The 14603-nt window shown below is 34.3% G+C and overlaps 1 protein-coding gene across 9 annotated transcripts in view; it reads right to left on the reverse strand.

Annotated features, from left to right (window-relative positions):
• col11a1a (collagen, type XI, alpha 1a) overlaps window positions 1–14603 on the reverse strand; it is a 106530-nt gene that overhangs the window by 66050 nt on the left and 25877 nt on the right. Inside the window, exons 6-15 of one of the 9 annotated variants that reach the window (XM_088927950.1) lie at window positions 12945–13052; window positions 12462–12623; window positions 12143–12244; window positions 9187–9468; window positions 7250–7312; window positions 6925–6966; window positions 6624–6686; window positions 3692–3766; window positions 2767–2850; window positions 2152–2208 (exon numbers count right to left, since the gene is read on the reverse strand). In XM_088927950.1, coding sequence (XP_088784076.1) covers window positions 2152–2208; window positions 2767–2850; window positions 3692–3766; window positions 6624–6686; window positions 6925–6966; window positions 7250–7312; window positions 9187–9468; window positions 12143–12244; window positions 12462–12623; window positions 12945–13052 — 1038 coding nt within the window. The remainder of the gene's footprint in view (window positions 1–2151; window positions 2209–2766; window positions 2851–3691; window positions 3767–6623; window positions 6687–6924; window positions 6967–7249; window positions 7313–9186; window positions 9469–12142; window positions 12245–12461; window positions 12624–12944; window positions 13053–14603) is intronic. The other 8 variants (XM_088927943.1, XM_088927942.1, XM_088927946.1 and 5 more) reach the window with 8 other exon arrangements.

Consider the following 14603-nt stretch of genomic DNA (forward strand, 5'->3'; position numbering starts at 1 on the left):
AAAGTCAAGAAATTAAAATGGAAATGTGAAATAAAGCTGGCATGTAAAGATATTAATGCCACTAACATGATAAATCAATAGGTTTTAACATCAGCTAAAAGAACTGTAAAGAACTATAAATGGACTTGTACCTACTAATTGTGTAGTAAATATAGATGTGTACAACAAACATACAGAATGTGGCAATGCTTAGCAAGTTACAGCATGTGCCAGCTGTACGAAGCAACCATTTTCTTATTAAGGTTTGATTTTTATCATTCTAACAAATAAGCCTAATTACACATTTCACTTCTGTAAAACAAAAATACTACACACAAAAATATAAGTTCTAAATAAACATTTCATAGGGTGTAGAGCTAAATGTATCATTGAAGTCATGTTTCGCTCTTTAGCACCACTTTGTTGTAAATTGATAAAGCTATTTCAGAAACAAAATTAAGAAAAGACTAATGACTTTGTTAGGCCGTAAAGGGGCTCATTTACACATTTTATTCAATGCCATTCGCATCACATTATAAGATAAATAAAGCTCTATTCATACTCTGATATAATCAGAAGTTCCTGAAGAGCATAAGATTTCAGATTTACAGATTTTTAAACTTGTTGCCAGCCATCTTACTTTAAATACGCCGAATGCTGCTTTTTAAATGGAAACTCTGATTATCTTTTTGATATATCACTTCTTTCTTCATATAATGTAGTCTGGCATTCTTAATTAGCAGGTTACACACAAAGCAATGAAAAATAACATGCTCTGTGTTTTTTAGCACAACCAGATATAACTTATAGCTCAGGGCACTATGGTTGCCCTCTTAATTGTTCCTCTGCAAGCTGACACCTACTTATTTAAGATATGAAAGCATAAATGTATCCTACATATGAATTATATAATGACTTAAGGGCAGTGTGGTGGTTATCATTGCTGCCTCAGAGCTCTTGGATCCTTGATCCTTGTTAAAATCTTGCCTGGGGCGTCCTCTGTGTGGAATTTTCATATTCTTGCCATGTCTGTGTGGGTTTTCTTAGGTAATTTGGTTTCCTCCCATAGCACAAAAACATGCTTCCCATTAAGTTTAATTGGTGTTTCTGAATTGCCTTCTGTATGCAAATGTGAGTGAATGTGCAAATGACCCATCAGGATTGTGCCCTGTGTCTGCTAAGTTAGTTTACTGCTCAAGGCATTTAGGCCATAAAGCCTGTTTGGTTGCTGGTTGCTGGTGATTCAAGGTTCTCATCCTTTCTATTTGCATACATGTCCAGATAGCTTTACCAGGCTGCCAAAAAACCTTTGTGTACAAAGGTGTTATCGAATCAGAGTTCTGAATAGACATCCCCTTAGTTTCCACTTCTACCCTTTGGTTTCTGTTCCACTGTTGGTTGTGTTCTTATTCTGTGAGAATGCATTCCTACCTTATGAATTATGTAAGAAATTATGTTCACAATAGTATTAAGTGTAAAATATTGACATGTCTACCACTCCTTTTCTTAGAAACAGGACTTTTTTATATTCCTGCAACTGATGTGTCTCCTGTGTAAAAGTGTTTTGTATTAAATATAAAAGAGAGAAGTGACAAAATGGTAAATCCAGAATAACTTCATGGAACACTGACATTTAATGTTCATTGAAATCCCTGCCTTCAGCAAATTGTGCTGAGGCAAAGATGTGCCTTCCTTCATGTTCAATGGGAAGACAAGTGTTTACTTGTCTTGAAACCACCAGAGAGTTAATGACTGTAAATTGGTCTGCTGGCAATGGAAACCATGAAAAGAGATAAATGGGAAGATAGCAAAGTTACAGAGGCAGCCAGCTTTTTATGGTGAGAGTTACTCTGTAGAAGCAAATACTAGGATCTCACATGAACCAGAAAAACAATGTGCAAGGACTGCATTATTTTACCTGATAACCTGATATTCTTTCTTCAAATTTGGTGTTACAGTATTAACTGTGAAATTTGAAAGCAATATAATATTTTGTAATCATAGTGCAAACAAACACATATTCATCCATTTTACATTGTTTAGCAGAAATGTTTTAGAGGACATTTAACCCACTGTCTGTGCAAGATATTATGTTTTAGGCAGTATTTTAGGGTAGGAAAAGTGTTGAGTTTTATTCCATTTTGTGGTAAAAATAAAGCAGTGGAAACTTACCACAGGACCAGACCTTCCTGTGAGACCCATTGGACCTGGAGGACCTCTCATGGCAAGCTAGAGGGTTATATTTAAACAAATGTGAAATTATGCATCTATTCAGAGCGATACTACTTCAGATATTTTTAGACTGGTATTAATAAGAATGTCTGACCACACAGTGGTTACTGTCAAGCTAACCAAAGCTCTCGACATTGTAGGTCATTAGGTCATCATGCACGCAAAAGGTCAGTGAAACACATACAGTATGTTTAACAAGAACAGTGTTGTTCCTTCAATTTTCATTTAAAATTCAAAACAAGCATCTTGATGAAAAGGCAAATCCACTGTCTTAAATATTTTTTTCTGCATGTGTCAGGATTTCCTGAGAGAAGAATCAGAAATAAAGTGAGTAATATTTCAGCGCAGAAGTTCTTGACTGTCTTTATGCTACTACACGTCACACACCTGTCCCATTGAAAAAGTATGGGGGCTGAACCCCTGCAGTATTTTTAACTATCTTCAGCATCTGTCCAAACAGATAGGCATGCTGAGTCACAATATAGCACTTCAAAGACAGCTGTCTAAAGTGGGAGGCCATTTGGCAGTCATTTCCTACTGTTCCGCAGCACTTACCCTGGCCTGGGAAAGAATAGCCTGAGCCTGAGCTTCCTGAGCCGACACAACTGGTCCTTTCTCACCATCCCCACCAAAACGGAACTGTTAACAAAATAAACCAAATACATCTAGAAGAACAAATCCTTTGATTTCCATAGTGTACTATTCAAGTATTTCACATCCCTTCGAAAAAGATCCATCAACACATATGTTTGAGTCTTCATATGAGGATTTATTTTGACAAAGGCTAAATCGATCTCGATTCTAATTTTCACATTTAACTGGACTTTTAAGACTTCGGTATTTGTTGAGCCTGAGGACATAGTTCATGGAAAACTACAAAAAATAACAGTTAAGGTTATACTAAGCAGACCATCACAGTTCTTTGAAAGAGGATGAGTCAAAAATTGGGTCAGCATGGTAGCACAGCAGTTACACTGCTTCCTCACAGGGTCCTGTGATATTCTGGACTGGGGCACCACGTGTGTCATTTGTACATTTGCAGGGGCTTTCTAGAGGTGTTCCCATTTTCTCACACCTCTTAAAGATATACCGGCTAGGTTTTCATTGGTTATCGGCTATAAATTGTCCTTTTCTCCACAGTCCTTTAATGGACTGGTGTCCCATCCAGAGAGAAGGCAAACATGGGCTTTCAGTCCCACCTAGTGCCCTATGCTTCTGGGCCAGGTTCTGGGTTATCTCAACCCTTCCCAGGCTTTCTGATAATGGATCCATTGAAAATATTCTGTTTCCATACATTTCAAAAGGAAACACACTGTCATGATTTCCAAAAAGCATATTTTGTGCAGTCCTCTGTTAAAAAAAAATAGGTCTTCCTTTTCTCTATGCTTTATTTGAACTCGTTTTTATTACGAGAAACTGATTTTTTTTTTTCAAATGTCACATGAGACGGTTCAGTGAAGAAAAAGTATGAACAACTTACTGGCAACATCAGCATGGTACCTGGAGGCCCAGGTAATCCATCAGCACCTGGGAGACCGGCTCGGCCTGGAGGACCCTATCAAAGAAAACAATAAATCATGTTGAAAGGCTGACACGATTGACAGAAGCCAGGCAATGGCATGCATCAGGAGAGAGAGCAAGAACACATGGTAACTCTAAGAACGTGCAAATATTCTTAGAGTTAGGAATGCTTTCATTAAAGTATCAGAAGAATGCTGAAGAAAGCATCCTCCACAGCCTGAGGATATTACTGTACCTTTTGGCCAAAGCTCACTACCCATTTTAAAAATCAATATATAATTATAAAATCATGATATCCTTAAAAAAGGGCAAAGAGGAAATGAATGACTTTATCAGTAGAAACATTCTAGTTCAGTATTTAGGTCCTTAAACAGTCTGGTTTCTTTAGAAGGATGTTGACTGTTACAATTATGTGTTCCGAAATGTTTAAACTGTCAAGGCATGTAATTATCCACATTATTAAGCAGAACATTTTAAAGCAGAAATGATCTAATTTAGACGTCCTAATCCTTCATACAAGGTGTTGTTCATAACCATAAAGGCTTTTGGAGAATGGAAGAGTAAGTTTGATCCAAAACATACTGTTCAAAGCCTTGGAGAAGTGAGAAAGCCAAAGAAATTAGGGCACGTTTGTTTTGGAGGGCTTTGGAGGAACTTTGTTTCTTTTGTGGTGGATAATTAATTTACATGACTACTACTGTAAGTACTATTTAATTGAAACCATGTAAATTCTTTATAGAGGATTTTAAAAGGATTTGCTTTCATTGTACAAGATATAAAATAACAGCTTGAATAATTATTTTAAAACTATCCCTATATAAAATATTTTTTTTCTGATTCTCATACACAGTAAACTGTACTTTTATATTTTATTTTGACCACATGAAAATGGAAAAGGAGAAGGCTTCTTATTAATACATAGACTATTTCAAACACAAAGGTCTCTTAATGACATGACATAAAAAGCAGACATTTCTGAGAATCCCAGAAGGGAATTTAAGCACCTAAATATTTTGCATAAAGGACCCTGAACCTATTAATTGACATCAAAATTATTCCACAGCCCTGTACTGTATATCCTATTGGATGGGTATTTAAGGAGGAAAATATAACAGTGTAACAGTAAAACTATGCTGTTCATGGTAATTATGGATGTTAATTTGTTAATATACATCATCCCAAATACAAGACAAACACTAGGGACAATATATACAAAGCACATGTGTCCTTAAATCCCCATTGCTTTCTAAGTAACTGAATAAAAGGTGTTATACTTTTCTATTACTAAAATCTTTTTGAACTTTTTAAAAAATCTTCAACAAAGAAAATGAAAAGGTTTGTATCAAGAATTTCCTAATTAAATCACAAACGTATTATACTGCAGGGTTTCTGACTTTATTCCATGGAGACTATTCCCCAAAATGGATTTAATCAGAGTTCCAGGAATTTATTTTAATTAATGATACTGAGCTGATTTATAATATAATCCTTTCAAAAACTGGTTAGTCATATTTCATTAGTTCAAGCTGATATCATGCATATTTTAGCGAAAACAATAATATAGTGTTTTGGGTAAATAGAAGTAGTAGAATTACGATATATGTTCAAAGCACTGCTTTTCATCTGTTCCTCATTTACAGTCTGAAAATACTAGTATTATACTAGTATAGTGTTCATTTCATTGGTCATTGTTCTGCAGGGATTTATTGTAGACAGCGCCATCTAGTGCACATGACTTTTTTCCTGCCTGACCCCAAAAAAGAGTGAAATTGTTGTATTTTAAAATATGATGTTACTTCCTTGCGATTGCTAAAAGCATAAAATGCTCATTTTAAACAATGGAATTGCATTTTGTGTTCATATAATGACCGAGAACGAAAATGTATGTTTGTGTGCACGAAAAAGCTGGTGCACAAGAAGATCTGAATTCTTTGTCGGTCCCGAGTGTACTCTCTTTAAATGGGTAAGCCACCAGAGATGAATGAATAACCGAAGTTTTGAAAACAAACAGTAATCCAGCTTTTAGTAACACTTATGCTCACAAACAATCAACTATAAACATTTCAAGGCCCTTCAACATTCATAGAATAAATGTTTCCAGGAATTTAACATTTTTAATGAACGTATCTGGCCATTGAGACTGTCATGTGAGTGAACGACCTCAATAATAAGCAGAGAAAACCAGTAACTTCCATGAAATCAGTACAAGGAAAATCAAAACAATATTTACAATATCCTATTTCTCACTGCCCTTAAGTGTATTTCATTTTTTCAATTATTCCTTGAATTATAAGGACATTTTCCATGTCACACTGTACTTAGCTGTCTGAAGACTTCTGTTAAGCTTACTTGTGGAATGATTTACCATATAGTGGTTTTTAACTATTGCTTTTTGAGCTGCATGGCTTTTATATATTAATGAAAGAGAATAGAAATAATGCAAAATGACCGATGCACAAGTCTACCATAAAGTAGTTCACAGTTTCGAACGGTATGACACAAAGTGTACCAAAATAACTAGGCAAAAAAGATCATTACAGTGGGTCAGCTGATCAATACACAAAATATTACATGTATCAGATTATACTCACTGATTTTTCATTAGAAACATTTATGTTTTTTATAACGTATTTCTACTGAAATAAGGTATATACTGTATATCACGTAGTAAGTTTTAATGGGCATTAATAAACTGTTATATTGTTATTATTCTATTTATTAATAATGAGCCAGCATAACTAATGCATTACTTTCCTGCAGACACAATTCAGCAACATTGAAACAATCTTCACAGCACTATCAAATGAGAGGAAGTGATGCATTAGATAAGGACCTCCATTAGGTCTTACTGAGGACTTGTCAGAGGCTGTGATTCTTATTGGAATTCTTACCCTCTCACCAGGATCTCCGGAAGGGCCAGGAGGACCTTGTAGACCTGGGGGGCCTGGAAGACCCTGAGAAAACAGAACAAAAATCAAATCCCTGCATGTACAAATAAAAAACACACTCAACGCGAAACACAATGGCGCAAACGAGCATGGCAAAGCATTGTTTTACTGTCTCCGCTTTGCTGAAATGCAGACCAAGGAGAAAGCTCTCCTCAAAATTGTTTTTTTTTAAAAATCATTTTAAAATATACAAAATGGTAGATGCATTTTTTTGTAAAAATGTTTAAACAAATTTGATACTCACAGCAGGGCCTTCTAATCCCGGGGGTCCTTCTATAAGCATTCCCTTAAAGACATAATAGTATTTACAGCAAGTTATAAATCACTGGAAAGTATTACATGGAGTGTGCACATAAAAGAATCAAATACAGGGTTTAAACCAGTAACTAAACCCCCTTATAAATGTGCTTGCTCTCTCCCTCTCTGTGTGACAGAGTAATACAAAACACAAAGTATGTAAATTGAAGTCAAGGTTCACATTACTATGCCTTAAAGATTTTATTGCACAGGTAATACGTATTTCTAACATTTTATATCTGAAATACAGCTTACAAAAAAGTCAAACTTACAGGCTCAATGACTGCTGGTTCACCTTTCTCTCCTTTCTCTCCATAATACCCCCCGCCATTTACCTACAAATATGTCAATGACAAATTAACATTGTCTACATTCAGCACATCAAGGAGAAATTAATATGCTTATTAAAATATTGATTTTCTATGTGTACATATAATATGCGTATAATTACAGTGTTAGAAGATATAATAGAGAAAGAGACAGGCTGACAGAAGAAGAGACAGACAAAGGTAGCTAAGGTAGTGAGTTGCTTACCCAATTAGACTACAAGCATTTATTATTTGTCATTGTATTAAGTTAATATTATTTTTATGCAGTCTCAGAATAAGTATTGGTACAGTGTGTTCATAATGTCACTTTTCAATAACTGCAGTGAAAATATAAATGCATATACATTTTGTTCCATTTTATTCATAAGTGTTTTCAGTGTTCAGTAGTTCAGCAGATATATGAGTTATATGCATTTCTTTTATTACATTATTGCATACTGTAAAGATATTAATAACCAGCCTGTTTAAAGTGATAATAACTTGTCTGTAACAACTAACAATGTCAGACCATGTGAAAACCATCCTGAAAGAATGAAGTACAAGGTAACAGGAACAAAACTTGAGCAGGAGCTGTCAACTTCAGAGCTTATGTTACTGTATATCTACAATCATCTCACATGAGTGATATTTAAGAATGAAGCTAAGTCTTCAAGATCTTTTTTGTTGAATGTTGAAAACCCAAGACCGGCAAGATAACTCTTCCCACCTTAAGTGATATTTACATCATCCCAAAAGTCTTGCAAAGTGCAACAGAATATGGCTGGAGAGCTTTAAATCATCAAAGCCTAGTGTATAACAGATATGAATATGATATGGTCTAATCTCCCATACTGAATATTTTAAAATGATCACAGTAAAATAAGACAAAATATGCCCACTGTCAATGTTTATCAACAACTTTGAGTTTTGAGTACAGATAGATGGAACATAAGCAGTTTCCAAAAAAAAAGGTATGAAAACATACTAAAATATTGCAGCATTTTATAAGCCTCTTTATTTGTGTCTGTCACTGACAGCTGGATCTTTAATGTGGAATAGGTGATCTGCCCTGAAGCCATATGTGAAACAAGCACTTGACAAAATGCTCTTGAAACCTCCAGGATGAAGTGTAGAGGGAGGAGTGCATTTTCAGCAAGGTTTAAACAGTAATGTCTCCATGACATTTTTCATAGAGTGTGATACATTTACAATAATTATATGATTATATGATATTATCCAAGGTCGGAATTTTGGCTGTTCTTTTCTTTATTCATGCTTTATTTTTCAGAATTAATTTTGTTTGGAAGTATTTGTGCAACTTCAATAGAAAGCATCATGACTCGTCATCATAGAGGTTTGTGCATTAAAAATTGTTACATAATAACATTGTTTTCCAACTAATGCTAAATTAACATAATGCTACTTTTTACTGTATCTGCTTTGTGAAGACAACAAGTTTCAAGCAGTTCCAATTTATTCTACATTTTGTGCTTGTGTATCATTTTTGTCTTATTGTTTTTAATTAAATGCATTTATGTGGTATTATGAAGTTTTAATAAAATTAGAAAATGAACAGCTTCCTTCATTTCACAATATTCTATTTAAATGATATAAAAATGTACACAAAAATATACAAATGTCTATTGTCACATTTACTGACGTGTTCACGGATTGAAATAAAGATTTCTCAGAAACAATAAGCCAGTCTGTGGGTCTGAATTATGTGGCCCCAATATCATTCTGATATTTTATCTCCATGAAAATGCAAATATCATAAACAAAAAGGTGAAAAGAATTTGTTTTGTTTTGCTAGTGTCTGAGTTCTACATTTTGAGGTTAGAATCCTTACTTTATAATGCAAACAGTCACACCCAGTAGTGCAGGATTGGAAAAAAACTTACGTTGCTTTCTGTGACACCAGTCTCTGCAGGAACACCTGGCCCAAAGGTATCCTTCTCATCAACAGTAGGTACTGTCTCATATTCATCATAGTACCCATCATAGTTTTTTTCAGTTTCTTTAAGATCATATTCTTTAAGGTCATACTCCTTAAAATCATATTCACTGGCACCTGGATCCACTGTTCCCTTGATTTCCACCGTTTCCTCAGTGATATTTGGCTCCAGACCATTCTCCACTCCAGTTACATATGCGTCAAAATATTCCTCTTCAACAGCCTTATTCTATTCCAAGCAATGTAGCAGATGGTATCGCAATGGAAGGAATATGTTTGTTAGTTAAGCAGTTAGAGCACTCACTATTCAAACAAAGCTTTGCAAATTAAGAAAGTCTGCATAAACAAATTAATGACTGCAGAACAGTAACACCTTAATTTTGATGTAGAGCAGTTACTTCTTAATCGAATGTGCAATAGTTTTGCTATAATCACAATGGCATGTTGCTGTTTAGTAGCAACATGTGTTACTCCTGTGCAATTTAATTCATTGCACATGGTAACTTCATAAGGCACCATTTTTTCAAAGAAGAATCACCAATTGCTGCAAAACTGAAGGAATATTACCCCTTTAATTTGGCATCCCTAATGATCAAGGGTATGGAATAAATTCTTTTGGGTTTTGCTTTTATCTTGCATAAGAAGTAAATGGTTTTAATTAAACAACTGAACCTGTTTTTCTCATAGTTCACACAGTGATAGAAATAAGGTATTAGCAGTACGATTTGAAGTAAAAATAATTTGAGGTCTAAGATATTAGCAAATTATGTGCATAAAATATTTCACACTTTCTTATTTAAAATAGCATGCATAACCTTTCACAGTGTAGAAACTATTGTAACTACTACTTATTACTATTCCTTTACTTGATTGCAATATTTTTGAAACCGCGTTCAAAAAAGTCATTCTGTTCACCTAAATATTAAATTTTGCTTCGATTGAATTCAAAACAAAAAGTGAAATATCAGGCTATTGCCAATACAGTACAAATTATTCATTAAATTCCATCAGGTAAGAATTTCTTTACAAAATACAAATTTTAATATTTCAAAATGCTCAGCAAATAAATTGCACTGAATTTAACTTGTAATTTCTAAGTGAACTATGTGTCATACTTTTTTCAACTCAATATGTACATATTCTGATAAGATGTTTAATAAACTTACTAAATTATAGCGGGACAACAAAGCATATTTAACTCTAAAGTACGATAACCTTATAAGGTTTCAAGTAGGTTTGGTGCAGTATTCTACTTCTGCCACATTCCCACACTAATAAATCAACAGATTACTGAAGTTTAGTGCATCTCAAGGGTCAGAGGTAATGTTATTTTTGACCTCTCTATTGACTTGCCTACACCAGATGCAACACACAAAGCTAATCTGAACAATCACAGAGAAAGAGAAAAAATGGTGCATTTTTTGAAAAAGCTCTTCAAAGGAACAAACTCTTGTCCAGAACGTGAAAGAGAATGTTCACAGTTCTGTATTGTACCATTGCCTAAAAACAACAGTCACATTACATCCTTGCAGCTTGAGTTAGAAAAAATGTATGTTGATTGTATGTTGAAAGGGTGCCTGAAATGCACTGATCAAAGTTTAGTTAAAAACTAATAGTAACTAATATTTGATCAACTCATTTCAGTATACTTACAAGATATAAATAAGCATTAAAATGCATCTAAAGCATTATTTAAATTGAAGGCAGACTTCAGCTCTAGGTAGTCTTGATCATACCTACAAATTCTAATTACTTCTAAAGAGCTTTGTCTGTTATTGATATTGTGAATCACAGGTAAGGCTGTAACTTAACTAGAAAGTCAAAAAGAGAAAAACAGAACAAAAAATGGAACTGTAACTTTTGGAAGTTACAGATACAGTGCTATATCCGTTTTAATGATGGGACAGAATGTTGTAAAATTGTATCTTGTTTGGCAGTTACTGAACAGGATATGTGTACAGAACTCTTTTTCCTTTTATTATTCAGGGCATTTCCAAATGTACTTAATCACTGTTTAAAAGAGCAGTACTGTTAAGAATCAAATGAATTCCCAAACTCTGATGCTTTTTGCCACCAGAGGTCTCCATCTGTGCTATGAAATATTGTTTTTTGACATGTTTTCTCTGTATATAAGCTTACAGGGTGGTCAGATACATCAGTTTGCCTGCTGAGGTGATCTTCTAACATATGTCTCCAAAACTGTTTTCTTTAGTACATCTACCCAAGCTGTTCATTACAGACTTTACAAGGACAATAATAATTATTAAGCTGTATTTAAGATGTCCTATTAATATGGTTTCTGTAATTAAAATATACATTACAGATCAAGAAATTACTGTATAAAATACTTAATACCTAATACAGCCTTACCCATCATTAACATAAAATACATAAAGCTAGAAAATGTATTTAGGAAGCTCTTTTACATCATTCTATACTATTCATAATAACTTTTTATAAAGAATATCTTTCATGAATAATGTCTCCTGAATTTTAATGTATGTGTTTTTATAGCCAGTTTCTTGAAAATATTAAATTCCTGTATTGTCATATTACAGTGTTCTTAGCCAAAATATGAATTTAGTTGTGAGGATTACCCATTACACAGGTAAAGTTGAATTTTAACTAATTCCTGGATTGTCTCAAAACAAGATGTCCTGTCTAACTATTCAGCAATGCATTTCTTAGCTTTATGTCTTGTAGCGCTCACTGTAAAAAAGCTCCACTGCTGGAGTCATCTTCTTACTCAGCACAGAACAATTACATTGAATTGTTTTGTTTTTGTCTTTTCATACCGTCAACTTCCTCGGTCTTACGTCTTCTTAGAGTGGATTCTTACAGCCTGGGTCGGGTTAACTTTTCAAGCACTGCACAGTTTAATAAAAAAAAAGTTGAATATTTACCTCATTTGGTCCAGTTGATTCAGTGGGAGATTGAGTTTGAAAACCTTCTACAGTTCCGAAGTCATTGTCAGGTGTATAGTAATCTTCATCTACATTGTTTAGCTGAATTCATGTCACATTGAAAGAAAAAGAAAACAAAATAACACAAGGAAGAATTAAAATAGAAAAAGGATATGTAAGAGGAACTCCGGTTATTTGCCAGGCTCTAGTGTCATCTAGGGTTGTGTGTATCTAAGGGGGTTAGGCAGAGTTTAGTCTATTATCAGAGATCTTCCCATCTTGGCCATAAGAAGATCTTGATTGTCTGATCTATCATTACCCCTAGTATGACTGATGATCTTGCTGGGGTTGCAGGCATCACTTTCTTCTTCTTAGCGGCTAATTTTTCAGATTTTTTGGTTGTGACCTTTAGGGGTTTGTCCTTAGTTTTATTGGGCTTTGCCGTTCTCTTCTTTTTGCTGAAGGAATTTGGTTTCTTTTTCTGAAAAAACGTGGGCGAAAGATGGAATGGAAATAAACATAAATGATGAAGAAAGAAAAAGGGGAGAAGCAGCACGTATCGAGGGAAATGTTAGAGCACATGAATAAACTGCACCTCTACCTTCCAGGTATTTCTGACCTGAAAGAGAAATTTGAACTGTTTTCAGTCAGAAAATGAGAGAGGCTCAGCATGACATAAAGCAAAGGCGATGGACAGAAGACATGAAAAGACCACACACAGTGGTGTTGTTCTTGGAGGGGGGTTCACACAATGAGTGACAGGGAGACACCACAGGACAAACAGGCCAGTGTTTATTTTTACCTTTGGTTGCGTATAAGCCTCTTCAGTTGGGGGGGTCTCAGTTTCATATAACTCTCCACCATAGTCATAGAATTCACTGTAATCTACTAAGTCATCAGTAGTAGTGTACTAGATCGCAAAAGGAAAAATCCAAGCACAGAAATGTTAGGAAAAGCAAATTTTAAAAAACCTTTTTTGAGGAAAAGGTGGTCAAACATGTCATAGTCACAACAGTTGTGACATACTGTATTGTCGCCAGTACCTGTTGTCAGACATTTTGACGTGCTGTTAGTTGTTAAACACTTTGCATGTTTTTGAGGACAGTTTTTAGTCATCAATAATACAGCAAGTTCATACGGTTCAAATCTCCTTGCTCTGGTGCAAGTCTCCTTGTTTAAGAAAGCACGATGCACCTTGTTCTGTGCATGTTTTCATTTTGCCTTGCTTTACTCTATCAATCAGATCTATTGCATGTTTATAGCTTTTCTTGTCCCAAATGCTTATTGCTGCAGGTTTATATCTGCCTTTGTATCACTTTATCATATTAAATACAGTGGCTTGAAAGTATAAATAGAAAATCCACTGAAAGAGGAAAATATTAAATAATGACATTGATCCTTGTGATCAGAACATTAGGTAGCTAAATCTCCATTGCTGTCTATGGGGATTTAAGAACCAATTTTAAATATATTTGAATATATATATTTACAGTATATGCAGTATACTGTACAGACAGGTTTCATTAACATATTATTTTTGATGAAAGCCACATAATGAAAATGGAAAATTGTCTTATATTAATGATACAACTGACAGATAAGAGAAATGGGATAGACCCTGCTTTCTTAAACTCAGATTACTGCCAGCAATGCCAGCTTTGACTTTAATGAACTGCATATTAATGTATATTATATATTTACGTTTAAGTAAGATAAAATAAATCAGTACTAGTAGTCTTTGAGACAATTAAATAACACTTTCATGTACCACTATATACTGAGAGGTTTTAAAAATGCCACAACTAAGTGCTGGAATCAATTGCATCTGTTGAGTTTTTAAAGGCTCTAAAATAGAAATGTTGGATTTCTTCACAATAATCCCATAGTACTTTTATTTTATTAGTCTTGTGGCATAGCTTTATGGCTAAACTAAGCATAAAAAGGTTTATTAGACTTGTCTTAAGATTGAACTAATGTTCCAAACAAAAAAAAAACTACAACAATGAATGTGTCCTTAAGCATTAGTTTTATTTAGAGAGGGGCTGTCCCTTGCATAAATCAATCTGTTGTTGTCATGGCAATAAGGGTTAAACACAGCAGTAAAGCATTTAAACCTTCATGTCTATTTTGTTATTTCTGTTTCCTCTACTTCAAACAGAAATAATACCAGACAATCTTGGAACACAGAACAAGATAAGCAGTTTTGCCAATGAGGCTGATTTTTGTTATTTGCATTTTCTACAACATACTGTATGCCGAAACTAAAAATCTGAGCCAACTAAGGACTTTTATACCACTTTGGTGGCCATATTATGGTCAAAGAGTAATTGTACTTTCTAAGGCTAAAATGCAATGCAAAATTTACATATTAGCTAATGGAGCACAGTTCATGATCTCTCAACAATGGCCAATTGGATTAGGATTTTTTTTCTTTTACTTCAAATTGCTGAATTTGCTTTTA

This window comes from Atractosteus spatula, chromosome 11 (genome assembly GCF_055471065.1).
Source record: "Atractosteus spatula isolate fAtrSpa1 chromosome 11, fAtrSpa1.hap1, whole genome shotgun sequence".
Classification (NCBI taxonomy): Eukaryota; Metazoa; Chordata; class Actinopteri; order Semionotiformes; family Lepisosteidae; genus Atractosteus; species Atractosteus spatula.